This window comes from Gloeophyllum trabeum, assembly GCF_000344685.1.
Source record: "Gloeophyllum trabeum ATCC 11539 unplaced genomic scaffold GLOTRscaffold_00003, whole genome shotgun sequence".
In the NCBI taxonomy this organism is placed as follows: Eukaryota; Fungi; Basidiomycota; class Agaricomycetes; order Gloeophyllales; family Gloeophyllaceae; genus Gloeophyllum; species Gloeophyllum trabeum.
Genome location: NW_006920412.1, coordinates 2,229,458 through 2,247,997, shown reverse-complemented (window position 1 = coordinate 2,247,997; position 18,540 = coordinate 2,229,458). Strand labels below are relative to the sequence as shown.

Here is an 18,540-nt window from a genome sequence, read left to right as displayed (position 1 = left end):
ATAAGCTTCAACGCACAAGATCCGGCATGGGCGCTGTAGTCTTCTATTTAGGTTACTGCAAGGAAGATGAAGGAAGCCCGTCTTGATAGATAGGAGAAACAGCAGTCAACGTGGCCTGATGCTGTCCGGACTCTTCTTTCAATGTTCCCAGCGAGATATATGGGTCCAGCTTACACATCTGGCGGTCCGGCCTTTCCCCGCTGGTACCCGCACTCATTGCGCACTGGGTGAAATCATGAGACATGCATATTTCCAGACAACGTATCAGGCACTCAATATTCCGTGATCTAGGATCGCAGGCATTCATAGCTCGACGGAGCATATGGGGATGCGAGCGTCTGGCACGGAACAGGTCCACCAGGAACGGGTAATCAGGAAATAGAGCTTCGTCGGAAAACGGACAAGATAGAGTAGAATAGGATTATTGTCCAGCCCGTCTCATTGGGACCACTTACTATTTCAGCACTGATTGTTTCTTACGTCCGAGTGTGTAGCCCGTCGAAGTTTGACACCCTCGGGCCACCGATATGAAATCCCGACTCTGGCCGTGGTCCGCTCGTCCAGTCGGTCCGCGCCTTGGCGAGGCAAAGCAGGAGAGCAGGTGACATGTGCAAAGACCTAACCGTTCTCACTGCCTTCGCGAACACATGCAGTATCCGACACTGCTTCAAGTCGGCCGACAGAGCACTGCGGACTCGGAGGCGGTAAAATACAAATGCCTTCAAGGTTTCGAGTTGGTTTTGGATTCAGTCCTATAGAGTTTGAGGACAATATGCAGCGGCCAGGTAAGCAGTTCAGTCAATTGAAACGCGGTCAAAGGACTCACCGATGGTACAGTAACGGCATTCGCTCTCAAAGTCAAGGGTCTCGGATTGCCTCTAACAACGGAGTACGTGAAGACGATCCATCCTAGTGAAGGCGGCGGACGCTGTACGCAGGCACGGGCGTGATTCAAGAGGTCATGGGTCGCAGGCGATCAGTGGTCAAGAGCAGGGGCGCAAGGGACCGGACTGTCCGAACGAAACGAGATCAAACTCGGGACAACAGACTCTGTACGCGACTAGCCGAGAAGGCACGGCGTTGAAGAAACACGTGGACGGCATCAACACCTCTGGACTCCACCTTCCCGAAACGGGCAGAACTGCTTTGAAGGCCGGTGATTCTGCTCTATTGAACGCTGATCGACTCCCTGCCTTGTGACCTGGTATTGCTCTGGTACCATACCGACTTATTTTTTTTTCTTTCGTCGGCGTATGCGTTGGATCAAATCGACCGGTATCGCATGAGCGCAAGATATTATGACGACCGTGGGCGACCAAGACTTATACTGGATGACTTTCCGTAAGGAAAAATCCTAGATTTCGCCGTCCTAAACGCCATCACAGTGCCTTGTCACGGTCATTCGCACGGCCGATAGACAGGATAGAGGTGTTTCTCCTATCCGTAACGCCACAAGCCCTCAGTCACGCTATTGATGGCGGCTTACTATGTAAGGAAGGAAAGTGGCTAAACACGGAAGGCACTGGTATATAATGGCATGATACGCGAACGTTAACCGAGGCTAAGCGAGCCTTTAGAGGCGAGCGCGAGTCTGAAGAGGGGGGTCGGACCCCCTTGACAAAATAAAGTTTGCAGACAGCTTCAACTCGACGACCACCATCAAAATTGGCGAGCGTGACAAGGCGGCATCTCGGCTGATGCATTTCGAGTCGAATCTAGGATAGAAAACGACTCTAAATGCTTACGGAAAGTCATCCACTCGTATTCAAGCTTGTCGAGCCAAGTTTTGCAGACTGAATACCCTTATGGACTCACTTATGTACAAGAAGGCGTGTCTGACGAAACTGCCTCCCTCGGATCCTCGCCATTTATGTCAAGCTTTACAGCACTCAACAAGGCTTCGTCCGGGGTAATTGGAATAGGATCGCTTCCTTTGCGGGGGTGCCTAACAGGCGTCCCCAGCTCAACTCTCGTGACACCCGGGTATGCTCCTATCTTCCCTCCTGAGAGCATCAGCAGTATCAATCCGAGCACGACCGCTTGCTTTCGTTCGCATGGTCTGCCGTACCACGCCAATCGTTCGGATCGGAGATGTCAATAAGGGACGGAACGATGGACGGAGAACGCGGGGTAATTCACGTCCAAGGCATACTGAACGTCTCCCAGCGTTCCCAATTTACCCTGTCTACTTCCGGTCCTTGCGCAACCGCTGACGTGTCGCCTTGAAATGGGTGAGTTGCGTTTTCTGCACGCCTGCCGTTGTGTCATGGGCGTTGCATATCCTATCTGAGATCTGTCGGACATACCTTACGATTTCATCCCCACCGAATACGCAATAGCCATGCATGATCTTCGACCAAGATCCGAAATCCGGGCCCACTCAGCGATTGCAAGAACGCCTTTTCATCTCCTGAAGAGTCGTGACCATCGTCAAAGTACTTGACTGGCGATTGCGAACAGATTGCCCCTCCGTACGCCGCGCGCTGCAGTCTGAGCCAAGCAGCGATATGCACTGCGCCTCGCAGCTCTCTGTCGTGATATCCCGGCAACTTCTACGTCCTATTCGATATACTTGACGAACACGAAGGGACTTCGGTGTCAAGATGCCTTTACAGTTCACGTCACTGTCTCTGTCGCACTGACTCCCACACCGAAGCTTGGTAGATCTTTCCCATATCCTGCCAATACTCTCAACAATCCGGTGGGATTATCCTACTCAGACGTCACAGGGTGGCAGACGCCGCGATTCTACCTCTTCAAGATCCGTATGGGTGGCTATGTTGCGCAGTCTATTCATTCGTCCTGGAAACACGAGCCAAGTCCAACGGTATCGATGGCGTAAGATGCGGTAGCGCTGACCACGGATATGCCAACCCTAATTGCTTCAATCGTAACCCCACCTCCATGGGGTCATGTTCAGCGTGTCGACGGCTACTCAAGTAGCTCCGACCATACCTATCGTAATCGCAACTCGTCCACTGTCTACTCTAGAGGACTCCGAGCTGGCCGCAGTTACCCAGCTCTGCTGGAGACAGTGTACCGAATCATGATGGACTTGCGATATTACTCCAGCTTGCATCAGGACATCTGACTGCCCACCCGGAGGCTTCCTGTTCCTATTTTCATCAAGGATGAACGCGATCCGTCATATCCGAGTGTATGCGCTACAGTCTTCACGTCACTCTCCCAAGGCCATCTCATGACTTATGTAGATCCACGCTCTCTTCGGGCACTGGAGGACTGAGTATACGCAATCAGCTCGCGTGGAGAGTAGCGCTTGCTATTTGGCTCCAGGCTAGAGTCCATCGGAGTTCCGGGCGCGAAGCCAGGGATTCTCCACTCTACCACCCATATCGCCAGAGCGGACCGGTTGCGCCACCCTGGAACTGTACTAGCGTGCTACTGCAGATGTTGCACTTTGGCCCGGCCTGCTTTGTTGCTATCAGGTGTTTCCGTGCAGCGCCTATATCGAACCCACTGGTCTGTTCCTGTCAGGCCTGAACATCGGCTTACTCAGCTCTGACCTAACCCTGGCCTTCTGCTGTTACCCGTGAGGCTTCCCTGATTGTTTTCCTACCGCATCTTATCTTATCTGCAACGCTCCTGCCGCACATCTCTTACTTGCCGTCTGCGGCATTCCAAGTTGCTCAAGAAATGTACTCTTGCACCGTCCTGTTTATTACTGACTACGGCATGTTCTGAAGGCTCGCAAATTTACGCCTGCTTCTGGCCTGCGCCGAAAGATAAGAACTATATTTTTGGGCCCTTCCCAGCCTATCTCTGCTTCCTTGTGTTCAGTGTGTTCAGACTCATGCGGTGTATGGGCCGATAGTGCCAAGGGACTGTGGTTTTATATGGCGGTAAGTAGTCTGCTGCAGCCGCTGCTGGGACCGCACCCTGCATCACCCGTGCAAGATGGTTTCCCCAATCTTGATGCTCTGGCTCAGTCTTGGGCTCGCGCTTCAGGTCTTGGTGCGCATTCCAGGTGCCACTGCTCGGGGAAGAGAAGTCAAGCCGACGCTCACGAAGCGTGAGGGCGCATTGCCTGATCTCTACGAGGCCAGCGTCACGGAACTGCAAGCGGGCTTGAACTCAGGAGAGTTCACAAGTGTCGATCTTGTCAAGGTCCGCATATGATCCTCTTGACGAGATTATGTGATTGAAATGAATCGTGTCTTAGGCCTACTTTGCAAGAATAGGCGAAGTCAATTTGGCTGGCCCTGCTCTGCGGGCCGTGATTGAAACAAATCCATCTGCGCTAGCTGAAGCTGCTGCCCTTGATGCTGAAAGACAACTCCTCGGTCCCCGAAGCTTGCTGCATGGCATACCAGTTTTGGTTAAGGACAATATAGCGACCACTGCATCAGAAGGTATGAACACCACGGCCGGGTCATACAGCATGTTAGGGTCCATTGTGCCGGGCGATGCCGGAGTTGTAAAGCGGCTGCGAGCAGCTGGCGCGATTATACTTGGTAGGATCCGAGACCATTGCATGTTGTACGAGCTTATCTCAAACATTTCTTCTGTTAGGCAAAGCGAATCTCTCGGAGTTTGCGCATTACCGAGGGAATCTTGCATCTGGCTGGTCAGGTCGTGGAGGACAGTGCACTTCGGCATACTATCCAGGATCGGACCCGTGTGGGTCTTCCGCGGGATCAGGTGTAGCCGCTTCAATTGGTCTAGCTGCAGTCACCCTCGGCACAGAGACTGATGGCAGCATCACCTGCCCGGCGAGTCACAACAACATAGCTGGCATCAAGCCCACCGTCGGCTTAACATCCAGAGCGGGGGGTATGTCGTTCAGCTCCTTGATTTATTGAAGCATTCACGGATCCCTGCTTTCGATACAGTAATACCTATCTCCGAGCATCAAGATACTGTTGGCCCTTTGACACGCTCTGTTTCTGATGCAGCGATTGTCTTGTCAATCATCGCGGGACCGGACCCGAATGACAATTTCACGCTGGCTCAGCCTTTCCGCGTGCCGCAGTACGCAAGGGCTCTCCGCACGAACGCGCTACAGGGTGCGAGAATAGGCGTGCCTCGTGCCATGTTCCTTGAACCGGCTTACTCGGGGCTCGATGGCACTGTGCTTTCTGCATTCGAAACGGCGTTAGATACGCTGAAAAGTCTCGGTGCCACTATCGTGGACCCGGCGAGTCTACCCTCAGCATATGAAATTGCCGCGTCGCATAATGAGAGTATAGTCAATGCAGTTGACTTCAAGGTAGGTTAGGCATCCTCCAGCATCAATGTTGTCTGAGTCGGGTCGTGCAATAGATACAAATCGACGCGTGGTACCAATCATTGTACACAAATCCCTCAGGCGTGCGGAGTCTCGCGGACTTGATAGCCTTCAATGATGCAAATCCCGCTCTAGAGGAACCCGCCGGTTATACCTCGCAATCTACGTACGTCGTCTCTCTTCGGCATCCACCGTGAAGTCTTAGCCTTTTGTAGTCTCATCGCAGCCGAGGCCACGACTGGACGCAATGCAACTTTCTATCAAGCCCTCGCTTATGATTACGAATTGGGACGCACGAATGGTATCGACGCAGCTCTGCAACAGTATGACCTTGACGCCTTGGTTCTCCCTGCCAATGGACGAACCACGACTCCCGCAGGTATGTGCTTGCTTCCGTTCTCTCGACCATATTCTGAGCATGGCCCGTGCAGCCATAGCGGGTTATCCCATAGTGACGGGTATGTAAACCGGACATATTCTGGACGTTTGATACTGAGACCTTGCATCGCGCTAGTTCCTCTTGGCTTTTATCCCGACAATACCACGACAGAGAGTGCAGGACCAAATACGGTATATCCGGCACCTGGCGTTCCGTTCGGTTTGTCCTTCCTAGGGACCGCATACAGCGAGTACAATCTCATAGGGTACGCGTACGCGTACGAACAGAAGACGATGGCCAGGCTCGCTCGGAGAGCATATAGTGCAGCGATCCCGAGTACTCAGCTAGCGGATGTCATTGGCTCGTAATGGCGATAGCAAAAACAGTTGGCGTCTATTCTGTTTTAGTTCGCTTATCTACCATACTGGCTTTGGTTTGTCAACGCTTGTACGCCATTGGTCCGATGTCTCGCGGTGCTGGAACAGGCATCATCCGCACAACGGCGCTCAGCTCGAACTGCGCGGTATCTTATCAGTATCCGCTTTACGTTCGCCGGCGGCAATTCGCACTGTACACTGTACTCTTGATAACTTCATTACCACAAGAAATCATCCGTTAATACTCCGTTGTACATGCGCGGGGAACAACAACGTATATCCGCCTCGTCCTGTGCAATAATGGCAAGATAACGTCAATGTCTTGGGGAAGTTCTTCCGTCTATTTCTGATGGTCGTGGGCAACAACCATGAGGTGTGCTCTCAGTCCTTCAGTGTTAAATATCTTTTCAGGTCTCTTCTGGACCCCAGGTGCGGTACTCGATCTTACCTCCCGCGTTCCCAGCAGAGCTCAGCCTCCAGGATGTACCTGCTAGCCACAGTGATGTACTGGACCCGAGCACTCCTTGTCCTGTTGATAATCGTGCAATGCACCTCTGGGCTGCACGTCCGGACGGAGATTACAAGTTCGCTGACCAGAAGGGGTGCAGCATTTCCCGACCTCTATGAGGCTACTGTTACCGAGCTTCAAGCTGGTCTGAACGCCGGAGAATTCACGAGCGTGGACCTCGTCAAGGTGAAGAGCCCCAGCTCACTTTGGAAAGTAGAGATGTATCTTATCACACCTTCAGGCATATTTTGCGCGAATCAGTGAAGTCAACCTGCAGGGACCTGCTCTTCGAGCGGTCATCGAGACCAACCCTTCTGCTTTAGCCGAGGCTGCGGCCCTTGACGCGGAACGTCAACTCTTTGGTCCACGCAGTCTTCTTCATGGCATACCTGTATTGGTGAAGGATAACATTGCTACGACTGCAAGTGAAGGTAATATCTGCCTCAGGACTGTTATAAGCTTTTAAATTTTCGTAGGTATGAATACCACCGCCGGGTCATACAGTCTCCTGGGATCCATCGTTCCCGGGGATGCTGGTGTCGTAAAAAGATTAAGAGCCGCTGGTGCCATAATATTGGGCTAGTACCTCTGAAGTATCCCAGCAGAGTCGAGAGCTTGACCGTCTCCTCATAGGCAAAGCTAATCTGTCTGAATTTGCTCATTATCGGGGAGATCTCGCCTCTGGTTGGTCCGGTCGCGGAGGTCAATGTACAGCAGCGTACTACCCTGGACAAGATCCTTGTGGTTCTTCCTCTGGGTCCGGTGTTGCAGCTTCAATCGGACTTGCTGCTGTTACCTTGGGCACTGAAACCGATGGAAGTATTACATGCCCGGCGAGTCAAAACAATCTGGCTGGGATAAAGCCCACTGTCGGCTTGACTTCCCGAGCAGGAGGTATGCATACTCGACTTTTATTGCCATCAGCTGTTGTCTTAAGGTACCGTGATCAGTGATACCAATCTCGGAACATCAGGACACAGTCGGCCCTTTGACTCGCTCTATCTCCGATGCGGCCATAGTTCTTTCCATCATTGCTGGCCCGGATCCGAATGACAATTTCACTCTTGCTCAACCCAACCGTGTACCTCAATACACGAGAGCCTTGAACGTCAATGCACTGCAGGGGGCCAGGATTGGCGTCCCTCGAGCAATGTTCTTGGATCCGACATATTCGGGCCTTGACGACACTGTCCTCTCGGCTTATGCGACGGCGTTGGATACGCTGAAGAGTCTTGGTGCAACGATCGTCGACCCTGCAGATCTCCCCTCCGCGTATGATATTGCAGCCTCAAACAATGAGACGATCGTCCTTAATACTGACTTCAAGGTCAATCAATCATTTACCTGATCGAATCGACTTTATTGAATCAGTGGCATCAGATTCAACTCAATGCGTGGTATCAGTCACTGTATACAAATCCTTCGGGTGTCCGCAGCTTAGAGCAACTCATCGCATTTGATAATGCCAACCCGAGCCTCGAAGAGCCTGCCGGTTACACATCGCAATCAATGTGAGTGATTGCCTTTCAGGTGATCTGGTGGTTAAACATATACGTATCGCATCAATAGTCTCATTGACTCGGAGGCTACTACCGGGTTTAATGCGACATACTATCAGGCGCTTGCCTCAGATTACGATATGGGTAGAACTCGCGGGATAGACGCAGCCCTCCAGCAGTACAACCTTGATGCACTGGTACTTCCGGCCCCTGGCTACACCACCACTCCTGCGGGTGAGACATTATCTGCGATGATATAGATCATCATCTGACGTATCCATGATTCAGCCATCGCCGGGTATCCCATCGTCACCGGTGCGTAACCCATCGTCCAACCTGGGCACATTCATCTTATAGGATACTGCAGTTCCTCTAGGATTCTACCCCGACAACACCACAACTCAGAGTGCGGGCCCGGCCACTGTTTATCCAGCGCCGGGAGCACCATTTGGGTTATCTTTCCTCGGCACAGCATACAGCGAATACAACCTGATCGGCTATGCCTATGCATACGAGCAGAAGACCCAGACGAGGTTAGCAAGGAGGGCCTACCCTGCTGCCATTCCTGCTACACAGATAGCGGACATAATTGGCTCTTCCGCTTGATATTGGTGCCGTATGCCCCGATATACGAGAAACTGTGAACCGCACTGCGGCGCATTCATATCCGAGGATAGCCTTGACGAGATATAGCAATACTTAGGGAGCCGTACTGGACGGACGTTAAACGACGGTCTCCCTGTACCCGCTTTCGTTGCAACGCCATGCTATCCTATCTTCTCGTGTGACTCACGTCGGCATCTTCTGAAGTTCGTACCTCTCGCTTCTCAACTCCCGAGCAGCTTGGGCAATATAGTATTATTTTTGTAGAAGACTGGGCTTCTTGAAGAACTCTCAGAGATAAGACTCGAGTGAACCACTCTCACACTATCTCATGGCTTGGTTCCGGTATGTCACCTCGAATAAATACATGACCGAATAGTAACCGGTGAGGCCTGTCGTGCGCCGTCTCACACAGATCCGCACTGGCACTGGCACGATGCTGTCTGTCCTTAGATGCGGTCTATGTCTGTTGATCTCTATCTCAGCGCATGTCCGCCAGAGTCATGCAGTACTTGCTGGAGGTGTGAAGCTGGAATCGGTTCTAAGGAATCAGACTTCTGGTCTGCCGGACCTCTACGATGCGTCCGTTACCGAGTTGCAAGCGGGTCTGGAATGCGGTATTTTCACCAGCATCGATCTTGTCAAGGTGCGTAATACTACATGCAGATACTTATGAGCGGGCCTGAGTCATCCCCTAGACGTACTTCGAACGAATCCGCGAAGTGAATCTCGTCGGCCCTTCTTTGAGGGCAGTCATCGAGACGAATCCTTCTGCCCTTGCAGAAGCTGCTGCTCTGGATGCTGAACGCCGGCTTTTCGGGCCTAGGAGTCTCTTACATGGAATCCCTATTCTCGTCAAGGACAATATAGCGACTACAGCTTCAGAGGGAATGAATACGACCGCTGGTTCCTACAGTCTGCAGGGCTCTATTGTTCGCGGAGATGCTGGGGTGATCAAGCGTTTGCGTGCCGCGGGGGCGATCATCCTTGGTAGGCCTTGTACTATAATGTGGAGCGTCCTCGCTCATGGAACACTTATGCAGGCAAAGCGAATCTGTCAGAATTCGCTTACATGAGGGGTAATCTTGCCAATGGCTGGTCCGGTTGCGGCGGTCAAACCACCGGGGCATACTATCCAGGGGCAGATCCTTGCGGTTCTTCATCTGGTTCTGGCGTCGCTGCATCTATCGGGCTTGCTGCTGTCACCCTCGGAACGGAGACGGATGGCAGCATCACTTGTCCTGCTAGCCAGAATAATATAGTAGGAGTTAAGCCAACAGTGGGCTTGACATCTCGAGCAGGAGGTCAGTCAATCCTCTGATGATATAATGTATGCCATGGTATCTGAAGCGCGGCAGTAATCCCCATATCCGAGCATCAGGATACAGTTGGCCCTTTGACTCGCTCAACTACCGACGCCGCCATTGTCCTCTCCGTTATTGCCGGACCTGATCCAAATGATAACTTCACTCTGACGCAACCAAACGTTGTGCCGAATTACTTGACTGCACTGAACGCTAGCGCCCTCCAAGGAGCTAGAATCGGCGTACCCAGAGCGATGTTCTTGGAACCATCATATTCAGGCTTGGATGAGACGGTCCTGAGTGCCTATGCCACCGCTTTGGAGACCCTGAGGGATTTGGGTGCAGTAATCGTAGACCCTGCCGATCTGCCTTCTGCCTACGAAATAGCTGCATCCAACAATGAGACGCTTGTCTTGGACGTAGATTTTAAGGTGAGCCGCTATGAAGGCAGCCAGTATGATATTTAACATCGGTGTCCAAGGTGCAACTGAATGCATGGTATCAATCTTTATACACCAATCCTTCAGGCGTTCGCAGCCTTGCGGACCTTATCGCCTTCAACGATGCAAACCCACAACTGGAAGAGCCAACAAACTATACAGATCAATCGGTGTAAGTTAGTTATACAGCACCCAAGGGCGGATATTCATTGTAGGGCTTACAATTATCTGTGTTAGACTCATCGAAGCAGAAACAACAGACGACTTCAACTCGACGTACTATCAGGCCCTTGCTTTTGACCACGACCTTGGTAGGACCCGAGGGATAGATGCTGCTCTCCAGAAGTACAATCTGGATGCTCTTGTCCTCCCCGCCTCTGGCTATGCGGCTGTACCTGCAGGTGAGCGATCAGTCTGCCTGAATGGTCTCATGTTTACCTCTCCGGACAGCCATAGCCGGATACCCTATAATCACGGGTGAGAAAAGCACTCTTTAGTGCATTGCACTCATACTAAGCACCCCACACCCCGTACTCCGCAGTTCCTTTAGGATTCTATCCGGACAATACCACAGCGCAGTCTACGGGACCGGCAACCTTTTATCCCGCACCCGGCGTACCCTTTGGATTGTCGTTCCTTGGCACTGCATACAGTGAATACAACCTGATTGGGTACGCATTTGCGTACGAACAGGAGACCATGACGAGGTCTCAGAGGAGGGCATATCCCGCAGCCATACCTAGCGCACAGCTCACCGATTTCACCGGTCAATTGTAGACGGTCCAAGTGATATCACTTGGACTAACTATGCGGTGGATCGTGAAAGGCGAATGTAGCATGGACATGCATGCTCCTGTATGTTACATGTGCAGCGGCTGTCACAACCCGACGAATCCCAACAGATGAGCGGGCCATGACAATGAATGCATTACGCGGGTGAGTAAAGTTGGGCGAATCACAAACATTACAATCTGAGCCAACAAGCCGATGCATAAGGTCAGGACTGGGGAGAATTCTGCGGGCCAGCGTCGGTTTGGGTGGACATGCTAAGGATAAGACGTAGATGGTTAGGCAGCTAATCAAGATGGACCGAGTGACCCTTGATTCCCAGGCGACATTTTTCGCAGTCGGCTCGAGGGCCCATAGAAAACCGAGGCTTCTTGCTGGCAAGGGTTGCATTTATGCTGGATATCGGTACCCGTGTTGCCTCAGGCCGCGGAAAATCTGTCATCAGCCTAAAACTAGAGAGGCACTGATGCTCTGTAATCGTGTACTGATTGGGAATGGATTGGGTGGCATTGGGTGGCATCGACATATTTGACGATGACGAGAGTGGGTTGTACTGCGGTGCAGGAGATGCCAAGGGATCACTGTTCTGTGGCAAAAGGTATGGATTGCTTGGTGTCGGCTGAAGGCCTGAGTTTTCCAGTGGAGCTCTTGATCTTCGTTGTACCAGATGATTTCCTTCCGTGTCAAGTGTCTGTGCAACAAGCGATTCCCACCGGTTACCGGCATGACCCATCCAAAGAAAACAGGGACTCACCATGGTCTCGTCCTCTCTCACGATAGTATCCTGAGGGACACACGTATCATGTGAACTTCCCATGGGAATGGAAGATAGGTCAGGGCTGTCGATTCTGAGGGCTCGAGCTTGCATCACCCACTCCTCGGTGGGTTGTCGTGAGTTAGCGTGAGGCCACGGCCTGGCGAAGGGCGCAGGCAGCACTTCTCCGAGTCCTAAAGAGATTCGTTTCTGTAAAATAAGTGGTAGATCTCTGGTGTCAGACCAGCAGCGTTTGCATAGCAGTGGATCGCACGCACATGGGGTCGATTGCAGGGGCCAGGTGATCCTGGAGAACGGGCTCGTTTCGGAACCTTTGTCCGCCGTGTAGGAGAGTGCATCTCAATATCCATTGTAACCATGTCTGAGAGTGGAGAAGCTGGAGTAGTATGATGGTAAAGGTAAACGGCGGAGTGTGGCAGTCGCGGTTACGAGCGCTCCGGTCATTTAAAGAGGTCACGTGCTTCGCGTAAATTACGGCCCCATACGCGTATCCAAAGCCAAACACCGCCTTCTGGGAAGCACTCGGACCGAGAAGCAAGCCCGTACGGTTGGATCCTTTATACCAGGTTCTGGGATTTTGCACGGTGGAAGCACGAGAAGGATTTTACATACATATCACAAGCCAATACAGATGGAAGATCTGCTACAGACTGATCATTGATCTTCTCCATTTTGAAGTCAGTTCGTCCACCTTCAAGAGAACACCAGCAGCTGCCCTCCTCAAGCGAACCTCCTGCACTCCTCCACCTCCGCCGAGCTTGAAGCCCTTGTCCAGGAGGCCGAAAACCTTCCCAGCCCACTCACCTGCTCCCAGGAGCAGCGCAGTGTGCTCTAAGCCCAGAGTACGACCGCCGTCGAGATCCAATGCTCCGTCGAGCACAACCAGCGTCAACTCTAAGGCTACGCTAAGAACAGCTGCCTCTTTGTTTCTCCAGTCGCCCCCGTCCGTCAGGCCTTCATGTACGTCGAGCTTGACCTTCTTCCCTTCCTCGTCCTCGTCTTCCAACTTGGACATGGGCCTTGTACCCAACGTCACCGCCAATTCCAACGCATCAGGTGCGATAACAGCGAGCCACTCTTTTGCGTTCCTCGCGGCATGGACAAGCACTGCGAGAGTGGCAATGAAATGTGATAACACAACCGGGTTGAGTATTAATCCCGTCCCAGCAGCGCGATATTGCCATATCCGGTCTTGATGATGAGACGTACGCTCTTCCCTTGCCTGCTCGTCGCGGAGAAAGAGCCAAAATCTGTTGATAAGGGGACATATGAAAAATTCGGCAGCCACTTCAGTGAAGATGGTTAACTGAGCGGAGGTAGACTGCACTCTGCCCAGCACTGCGGCAGGCGATGAAGGTTTAACCTCCGCCACCTTCGCAGATTGTCTAACTCGGAGCCTCCGCTCTCTGACCAGCTCCGGCACTTGGTCCTCGGCTGGTTCCTTCGATTTGTCGATGGCATTCTTGCTGATGTCCATTAACATCTTTTGCACCGGATCGGCATCGCCTGTCACCTGACCAGCAGCTTCCAGGTATTTTCTATGCAAGGAAGGCGGTAGTCTCTTACTGGGGAATGAAACTCGATCACCACTGAGTGGCTGGACAGGGGCCTCCGCAGGGATACTCAAGGATGCTAACTCGCGTGCACCCATGGCAAGTGCGTTGAGCATCACATAGCGTTGATCGGTGGAGTACTGATTAATGAAGAATTGCTCGATGATCGTTCTAGGACATTGAGTGAGTGAAGAAATTTACTGACGTAAATGGCAGGTAAACTCACGGCGCAGCCTTCCTAGGGCAACAAGCTACAAGTGCGTTCAGCGCCGCCTGTCTCTTGACATTGAAGCCCTCGAGCTCGTAGTTATTCTGTAAACCGATGAGCGCATACGCGAGGTTTACAGCGTTCTCCTCTTGGGGTAACGTGCTAATCGTTAGCTTCACACAAGATCCGACATGTGTCTGCTACGCACCCAGTTCAGCACCGAACCCCCTTCTCTTCCTAATTAGCTCCTCCGCGCAGTTCAGCGCTGTCTCAAGCCTCGCTGCCTCCTCCCACGTCTCGCCCTTCGCCTCGTTTTCACCCCCGCCTACCGCAGTCATAATTCCTATCCCACCAAGCCCCTTCCCGGTGCCCCCTCTAAGCATCTCTCCGAGCTGTAAGAGATAAACCGGTTTGGGGATAGGCCGATTGTTAGTCCCCAGGAGCGTAGGGTCTTTCTCGATGTCGGAGATGAGGGAAGGAGTCGGCGAGGGGCTACGTGAGCGCGAGGAAGAGTACGAGATCAGCGAATCGTCGTCGGAGTCGGGCGTCTGCGGTTTCTTCGCAGAAATTTCTTCAGGATAGGCCACATACTGCTCCATGAGAACCGCCATTTCCTCCTGGGTGTCCGAAACTGCTCCTTCTGCATCCACATCATTGGCTACCAAGAGCGTCTCCACTGCTGTCACCCAGCCATCCTGACTATGTATTTCGAAACCTATCTTTTTACCCACCCTTGCAGCCACACGCTCGGCGACTATCATCCCGCACGCTCGAACACCACTATCAAGGTGGGAAATATACTGCGAGATGGACTTAATGAAAGGCGGGGAAAATGCCAGCTCGGTATAAGACACGGAGAGCGGTGTTGTACCCTCCGGAGTCGCATTGCTGGATGTGATACTCGGAGAAGGGAGGTGCGAGAGGGTCAAAAGCATAAGCAGGGTCATATCTAAGGCGCAAGAGAGATGTTCAGCGAAAGGACATGGCATGCGGGAAATTGACTAACATCGATGGAATGAGAGAAGGGAGTGTTTGATATGCTCCGGGGTGGTCCATACCTCCGTCACTCTGTCAAGGAAGATCTGCAGCGCTGAAATGAAAGCGGTAATCCAACGCCAATATTCAGGGCTCAATCAGATACCACGCTTAGATTATATATGCGGTAGTATTCACCTTCGGTGTCTGGGCTATTACCTTCCCCCGCCCCTGCAACCCAGCATACAACCACCCTGGCTCCAAAATTGCCCCATAATTTACCTCCAAGTACGACAGCTGTGATGCTTTCCCAAAGCTCCGATTTATCCTTCTCCTCGGATGTGTCTTGCGCGCGTCCGAGAGCACCGACAATTCGTCTCAGAAGTAACGCTTCATACTTGACCTGTAGCCGAGCATCGAGTGCCGAAGACAGCCCAGGGTACCCGTTATCGGCAGGGGCAGCAGGTACATTAAGTTCGAGGTGCCCCAGGAGGGACGTAAGGAAGGTGCGGAGGTTGTGGGACGAGGGTAACGATAATATAAGAGTCTGCCACGTTCGAGAGTATGCTTGATCTTGGTAGGAGGATATCCGGGTTCGTATTGTCTGTAGGGTGCTACGGAAGAACGAGGGCTGGGAAGGTGCAGACGGTTGGGTGGGCAGGAATAGGCCGAGTGTCATTAGTTTTGCCAGGAGATATGATATAGAGCTCAGGTCATCTGCAGATGCATCTATTAGAGATAGTAGAGTATGAAGACGAAGAAGCTGACTTACACACCTTTCTTGGCGGCCGATTTCCTTGAGCTAGCATCTGCAATCAGGGCCTCACACCCAACGCAAATATTATCGAAGTAAGAGCCATAGTCCAGTCCTTCAGGTAATTCCTCCACCCATGTTCCATTCGCCGCTCTGCCTTTTGCTCCCATAACGGCATTCGCGACCTTCCCAGGTACAGCAACCGCGTTCCTCACAAAATCCTCCCAGAGCACCGACTTCCTCTCCCTCCCTCCACGGCCTCCAGTTATCCCCGCATCAAATATAAGATGGTGCACGCGATCCACAGGACATCTCTCCACCAGCGTCGCGAGCAGCCGCAGGGAATATGCGTTCAGTGGCACAGAGAGCAGAGTCGTGTATGCGGAGCACACGAGCTCACTCACCACGCCATCCCTCGCTCTCCTAGAGCTCTCATCGCCAAGGGGGTAGAAATAGCGCTCCAGAAGATGTAAGCTTCCCTCCTCCTCTAGTGCTTCCCACCACCTCGGGACGATGTGCTCGAGTAAGGCTCGCTGCAACAAAGGTATATGCTTGACAGAAACGGCATTATCTAGAGCTTGAGTGAACTCCCCAAGGATTTCGATCTTCGAGTTCCTTCGGACAAGGGATAACGCAGACAGAGGCGAGTACAACAGTGAAGTGAGAGCGGGAAGGGAGGAGATGGGTTGCTGTAAGCGGGAGATGTGTTCATGGATCAGGGTTACCGTCGCGTCGATGTATTCCGCAGACATAAGATCCACTCGAGCAAGCTGGTATACTGCAGGCTAAAGTCCTGCTCCGAAGGAAAGAAGTCGAGCGCCGAGAGGTAATTACGACCTCAGCCACATCTTTGTGGCATTCGGGCGAGTTGTTGTGACCCTAACCCTACGATGGTTTACGCCACATTGCCATTGTGGCTTACTGTTTCGACTTCTCCGTTGTAAGAGCCAATGTAAACACAACTCTCGCAGACACATAATCATATATAACACAACCACCACCAAACGCAATTTTACACAATAATATCAAGAATACCTAGGACTAGAATACAACCAATATCGAGACACAGATAATAAGCGAACCGGACATGGAGCAAGAGAAGAATATACAACCCTCCGGACAGGGTCAAGACAACAGGGTAGCAAATAAGAATAGATCACAGCGCGATGAAACCAACGAGTGCGTTTATGCCTGACACATCCGACAAGAATCAGCCACGCCCGCCATATTCATTCAGCACCGAAGTCTCTCACTTTCACAGAAGCAGGTTTCGCTAAAGCTTTGCTGGCTGGCTTCACCTTAGATGCCGGCTTCGCCTCCGCACCCGATTTCTTAGTAGCTTTCGCTGGCCGCGGCTTAGCGGCGGCAGTCTTGCCTTTAGTCTCGCCAGTCACGGACTACACAAATACACGAGTCGTTAGTACACATAACGAACAGACTATGGAACACCAGATATCATACCTTCTTTGCAGTACCTCTCTTAGTGGTAGTCTTCTTCGTCCCCTCGGAAGGGGCTTTCTTCTTAGCAACAGCAGTGCTTGCGGTGCTCTTCTTCGCAGCAGGAGCTTTCTTGGTAGCGGTAGCCTTCGGCTTCGTTTCCTTAGCCTTGGGTGTGACAGTCCTCCCTTTGGCAGTTGTGCCACTGGACTTCGCTGGTGCAGCAGCACCGGCAGATTTCCCAAGCGGCTTCTTCGCACTCTTCGTCGCAGGCGTCTTTGCCTTGGTGGCGGCAGATTTGGCAGCGGCGGGCTTCTTAGACGCCGTATTGGTGGAAGCAGCAGGCTTCTTGACTACAGGTTGCGCATTCTTGTTATGTGAACACGATATCCGAGGACAGAGGGAGGTGCGGAACGGAATATGCGGAGATGAGTCAGCATAGACGCCGACTCCGTAACGACGAGTCTCCTCACCTCCTTGGCAGCGTCCCCTGCCTTTGTCTTTGGAGCGAGTTTGACTTTGCCAGAGAGGCCTACGTAAAGATGAACGGCAGGACTCAATGTAGAAAAGAAAGGGCATACCTTTGGGTAAGGCGAAGACACCTTTCTCGGCGCCATGGGAGATAGCGCGGTTAAGCTGACTGGCAGCGGCGTTGTTCATGTCGATCTTGTACTTGTCTTCGACGAACTAATCACAACCGTAGAGCAGTCCATAAACCTAAGCACAATAGGAGAGACTAATGAATGGACATTACGTACCTTCTTGATGGTAGGCCTGGACACACCGGCACGGGCTTCCTCGGGGTGCGCCGCAATGCATTCCTATACATCAAAGAGAGTATTCAATTGGGATTCGGTTCGTCTAATCGCACCAAACACGGGACAACGACGGGGACGGAGTCCCCCCTCCCCCAGTACCCTCACGCGGTGAAGGCACCCCTGCCACATGTTCGGGCACGCCGAAACGTTTCCCATAACCATCGAAACGGGGCTCACCTTGATCATATCCTGCCAGGTAGGATGAGCAGGGGCAGCCTTCACATCCTTGGTGCTAGCCTTCGCCTTGGTCGCCGTTCCCCTCTTCTCCTTCGCAGGGGCAGCAGGAGCCCTGGGACGAGTAGTCGTAGAAGATCTCCTGACAGACGGAGCCATTGTGTTTGGGACTGGGAGATAGCTAGAGTGAGTTTGGATCAGGCGGATGAGCACGGCAGCAGGGGAAAGCGGGGGGAGATGAGAGAGCGGGTCAAGTTGGGTTTGGACTGGTTGGAGTTCCGAGACACCCTTAAGCTAGGCCCGTTAAGTCACGTGACAGATTCGCACATTTAGTTGTTGAGACGATCGCTGATTGGTCCAAAGACGGAGCGGATCGCGCTGCGCTGGGCACGCCGATAAGACGACAACGGCGTAAAAGACTCGAGGACGAGGGTCATTGATGCGCATGTACACTGAATAGTCCAGACAACCTTGTGTTCATAGATCGTCGACGGAAGCCTGCGCAGTGCGCACAGACCAGCACGGAGACACGTCATGGCATCATAAGGTCCCTGCGATCCAGACGCGAGAGACGGATGCAAAATGGCGGTAGAGGGGCCGAAAGACAAGAATTGGCAGACTGTCATTCCCGATGGTTTTCGCAGTCGCGTAAGACGAAGTAATGAAGTGTACGACGACGCCGACGTGCAAGTCCGCTACGAG

The 18,540-nt window shown here is 52.5% G+C and overlaps 5 protein-coding genes across 5 annotated transcripts; 2 read left to right on the top strand and 3 right to left on the bottom strand.

The window, feature by feature from the left end:
- Positions 1–3,933: 3,933 nt before the first annotated feature.
- On the top strand, positions 3,934–8,614 carry GLOTRDRAFT_36245 (amidase signature enzyme; the record flags this gene model as incomplete). The annotated part of the gene is made up of 7 exons (XM_007864699.1): positions 3,934–4,125; positions 4,181–4,472; positions 4,531–4,791; positions 7,460–7,836; positions 7,890–8,020; positions 8,079–8,242; positions 8,376–8,614. The coding sequence occupies 7 exons, from the start codon at positions 3,934–3,936 to the stop codon at positions 8,612–8,614; spliced, it is 1,656 nt and encodes a 551-aa protein (XP_007862890.1).
- An 857-nt stretch (positions 8,615–9,471) lies between these two features.
- GLOTRDRAFT_37127 (amidase signature enzyme) lies at positions 9,472–10,836 on the top strand (the record flags this gene model as incomplete). Its single annotated transcript, XM_007864763.1, has 5 exons — positions 9,472–9,601; positions 9,655–9,915; positions 9,970–10,346; positions 10,397–10,527; positions 10,593–10,836. Coding segments are annotated over 5 exons (1,143 nt in total), but the record flags the coding sequence as incomplete, so codon positions are not given.
- Positions 10,837–11,131: 295 nt separating this feature from the next.
- Positions 11,132–11,640, bottom strand: GLOTRDRAFT_110186 (uncharacterized protein). The gene has a single exon (XM_007865405.1). It carries the CDS (start codon positions 11,532–11,534, stop codon positions 11,157–11,159), a length of 378 nt encoding a protein of 125 aa, XP_007863596.1. The 5' UTR covers positions 11,535–11,640; the 3' UTR covers positions 11,132–11,156.
- An 834-nt stretch (positions 11,641–12,474) lies between these two features.
- On the bottom strand, positions 12,475–16,185 carry GLOTRDRAFT_137132 (uncharacterized protein). The gene is made up of 6 exons (XM_007865404.1): positions 15,432–16,185; positions 14,854–15,372; positions 14,687–14,770; positions 13,889–14,629; positions 13,699–13,828; positions 12,475–13,643 (listed from the first exon to the last, which is right to left on the bottom strand). Exons 1-6 carry the CDS (start codon positions 16,159–16,161, stop codon positions 12,563–12,565), a joined length of 3,285 nt encoding a protein of 1,094 aa, XP_007863595.1. The 5' UTR covers positions 16,162–16,185; the 3' UTR covers positions 12,475–12,562.
- Positions 16,186–16,377: 192 nt separating this feature from the next.
- Positions 16,378–18,087, bottom strand: GLOTRDRAFT_114840 (uncharacterized protein). Its single transcript, XM_007865403.1, has 7 exons — positions 17,842–18,087; positions 17,605–17,667; positions 17,428–17,533; positions 17,320–17,378; positions 16,871–17,215; positions 16,663–16,806; positions 16,378–16,600 (listed from the first exon to the last, which is right to left on the bottom strand). Exons 1-7 carry the CDS (start codon positions 17,995–17,997, stop codon positions 16,595–16,597), a joined length of 879 nt encoding a protein of 292 aa, XP_007863594.1. The 5' UTR covers positions 17,998–18,087; the 3' UTR covers positions 16,378–16,594.
- Between the last annotated feature and the right edge of the window lie 453 nt (positions 18,088–18,540).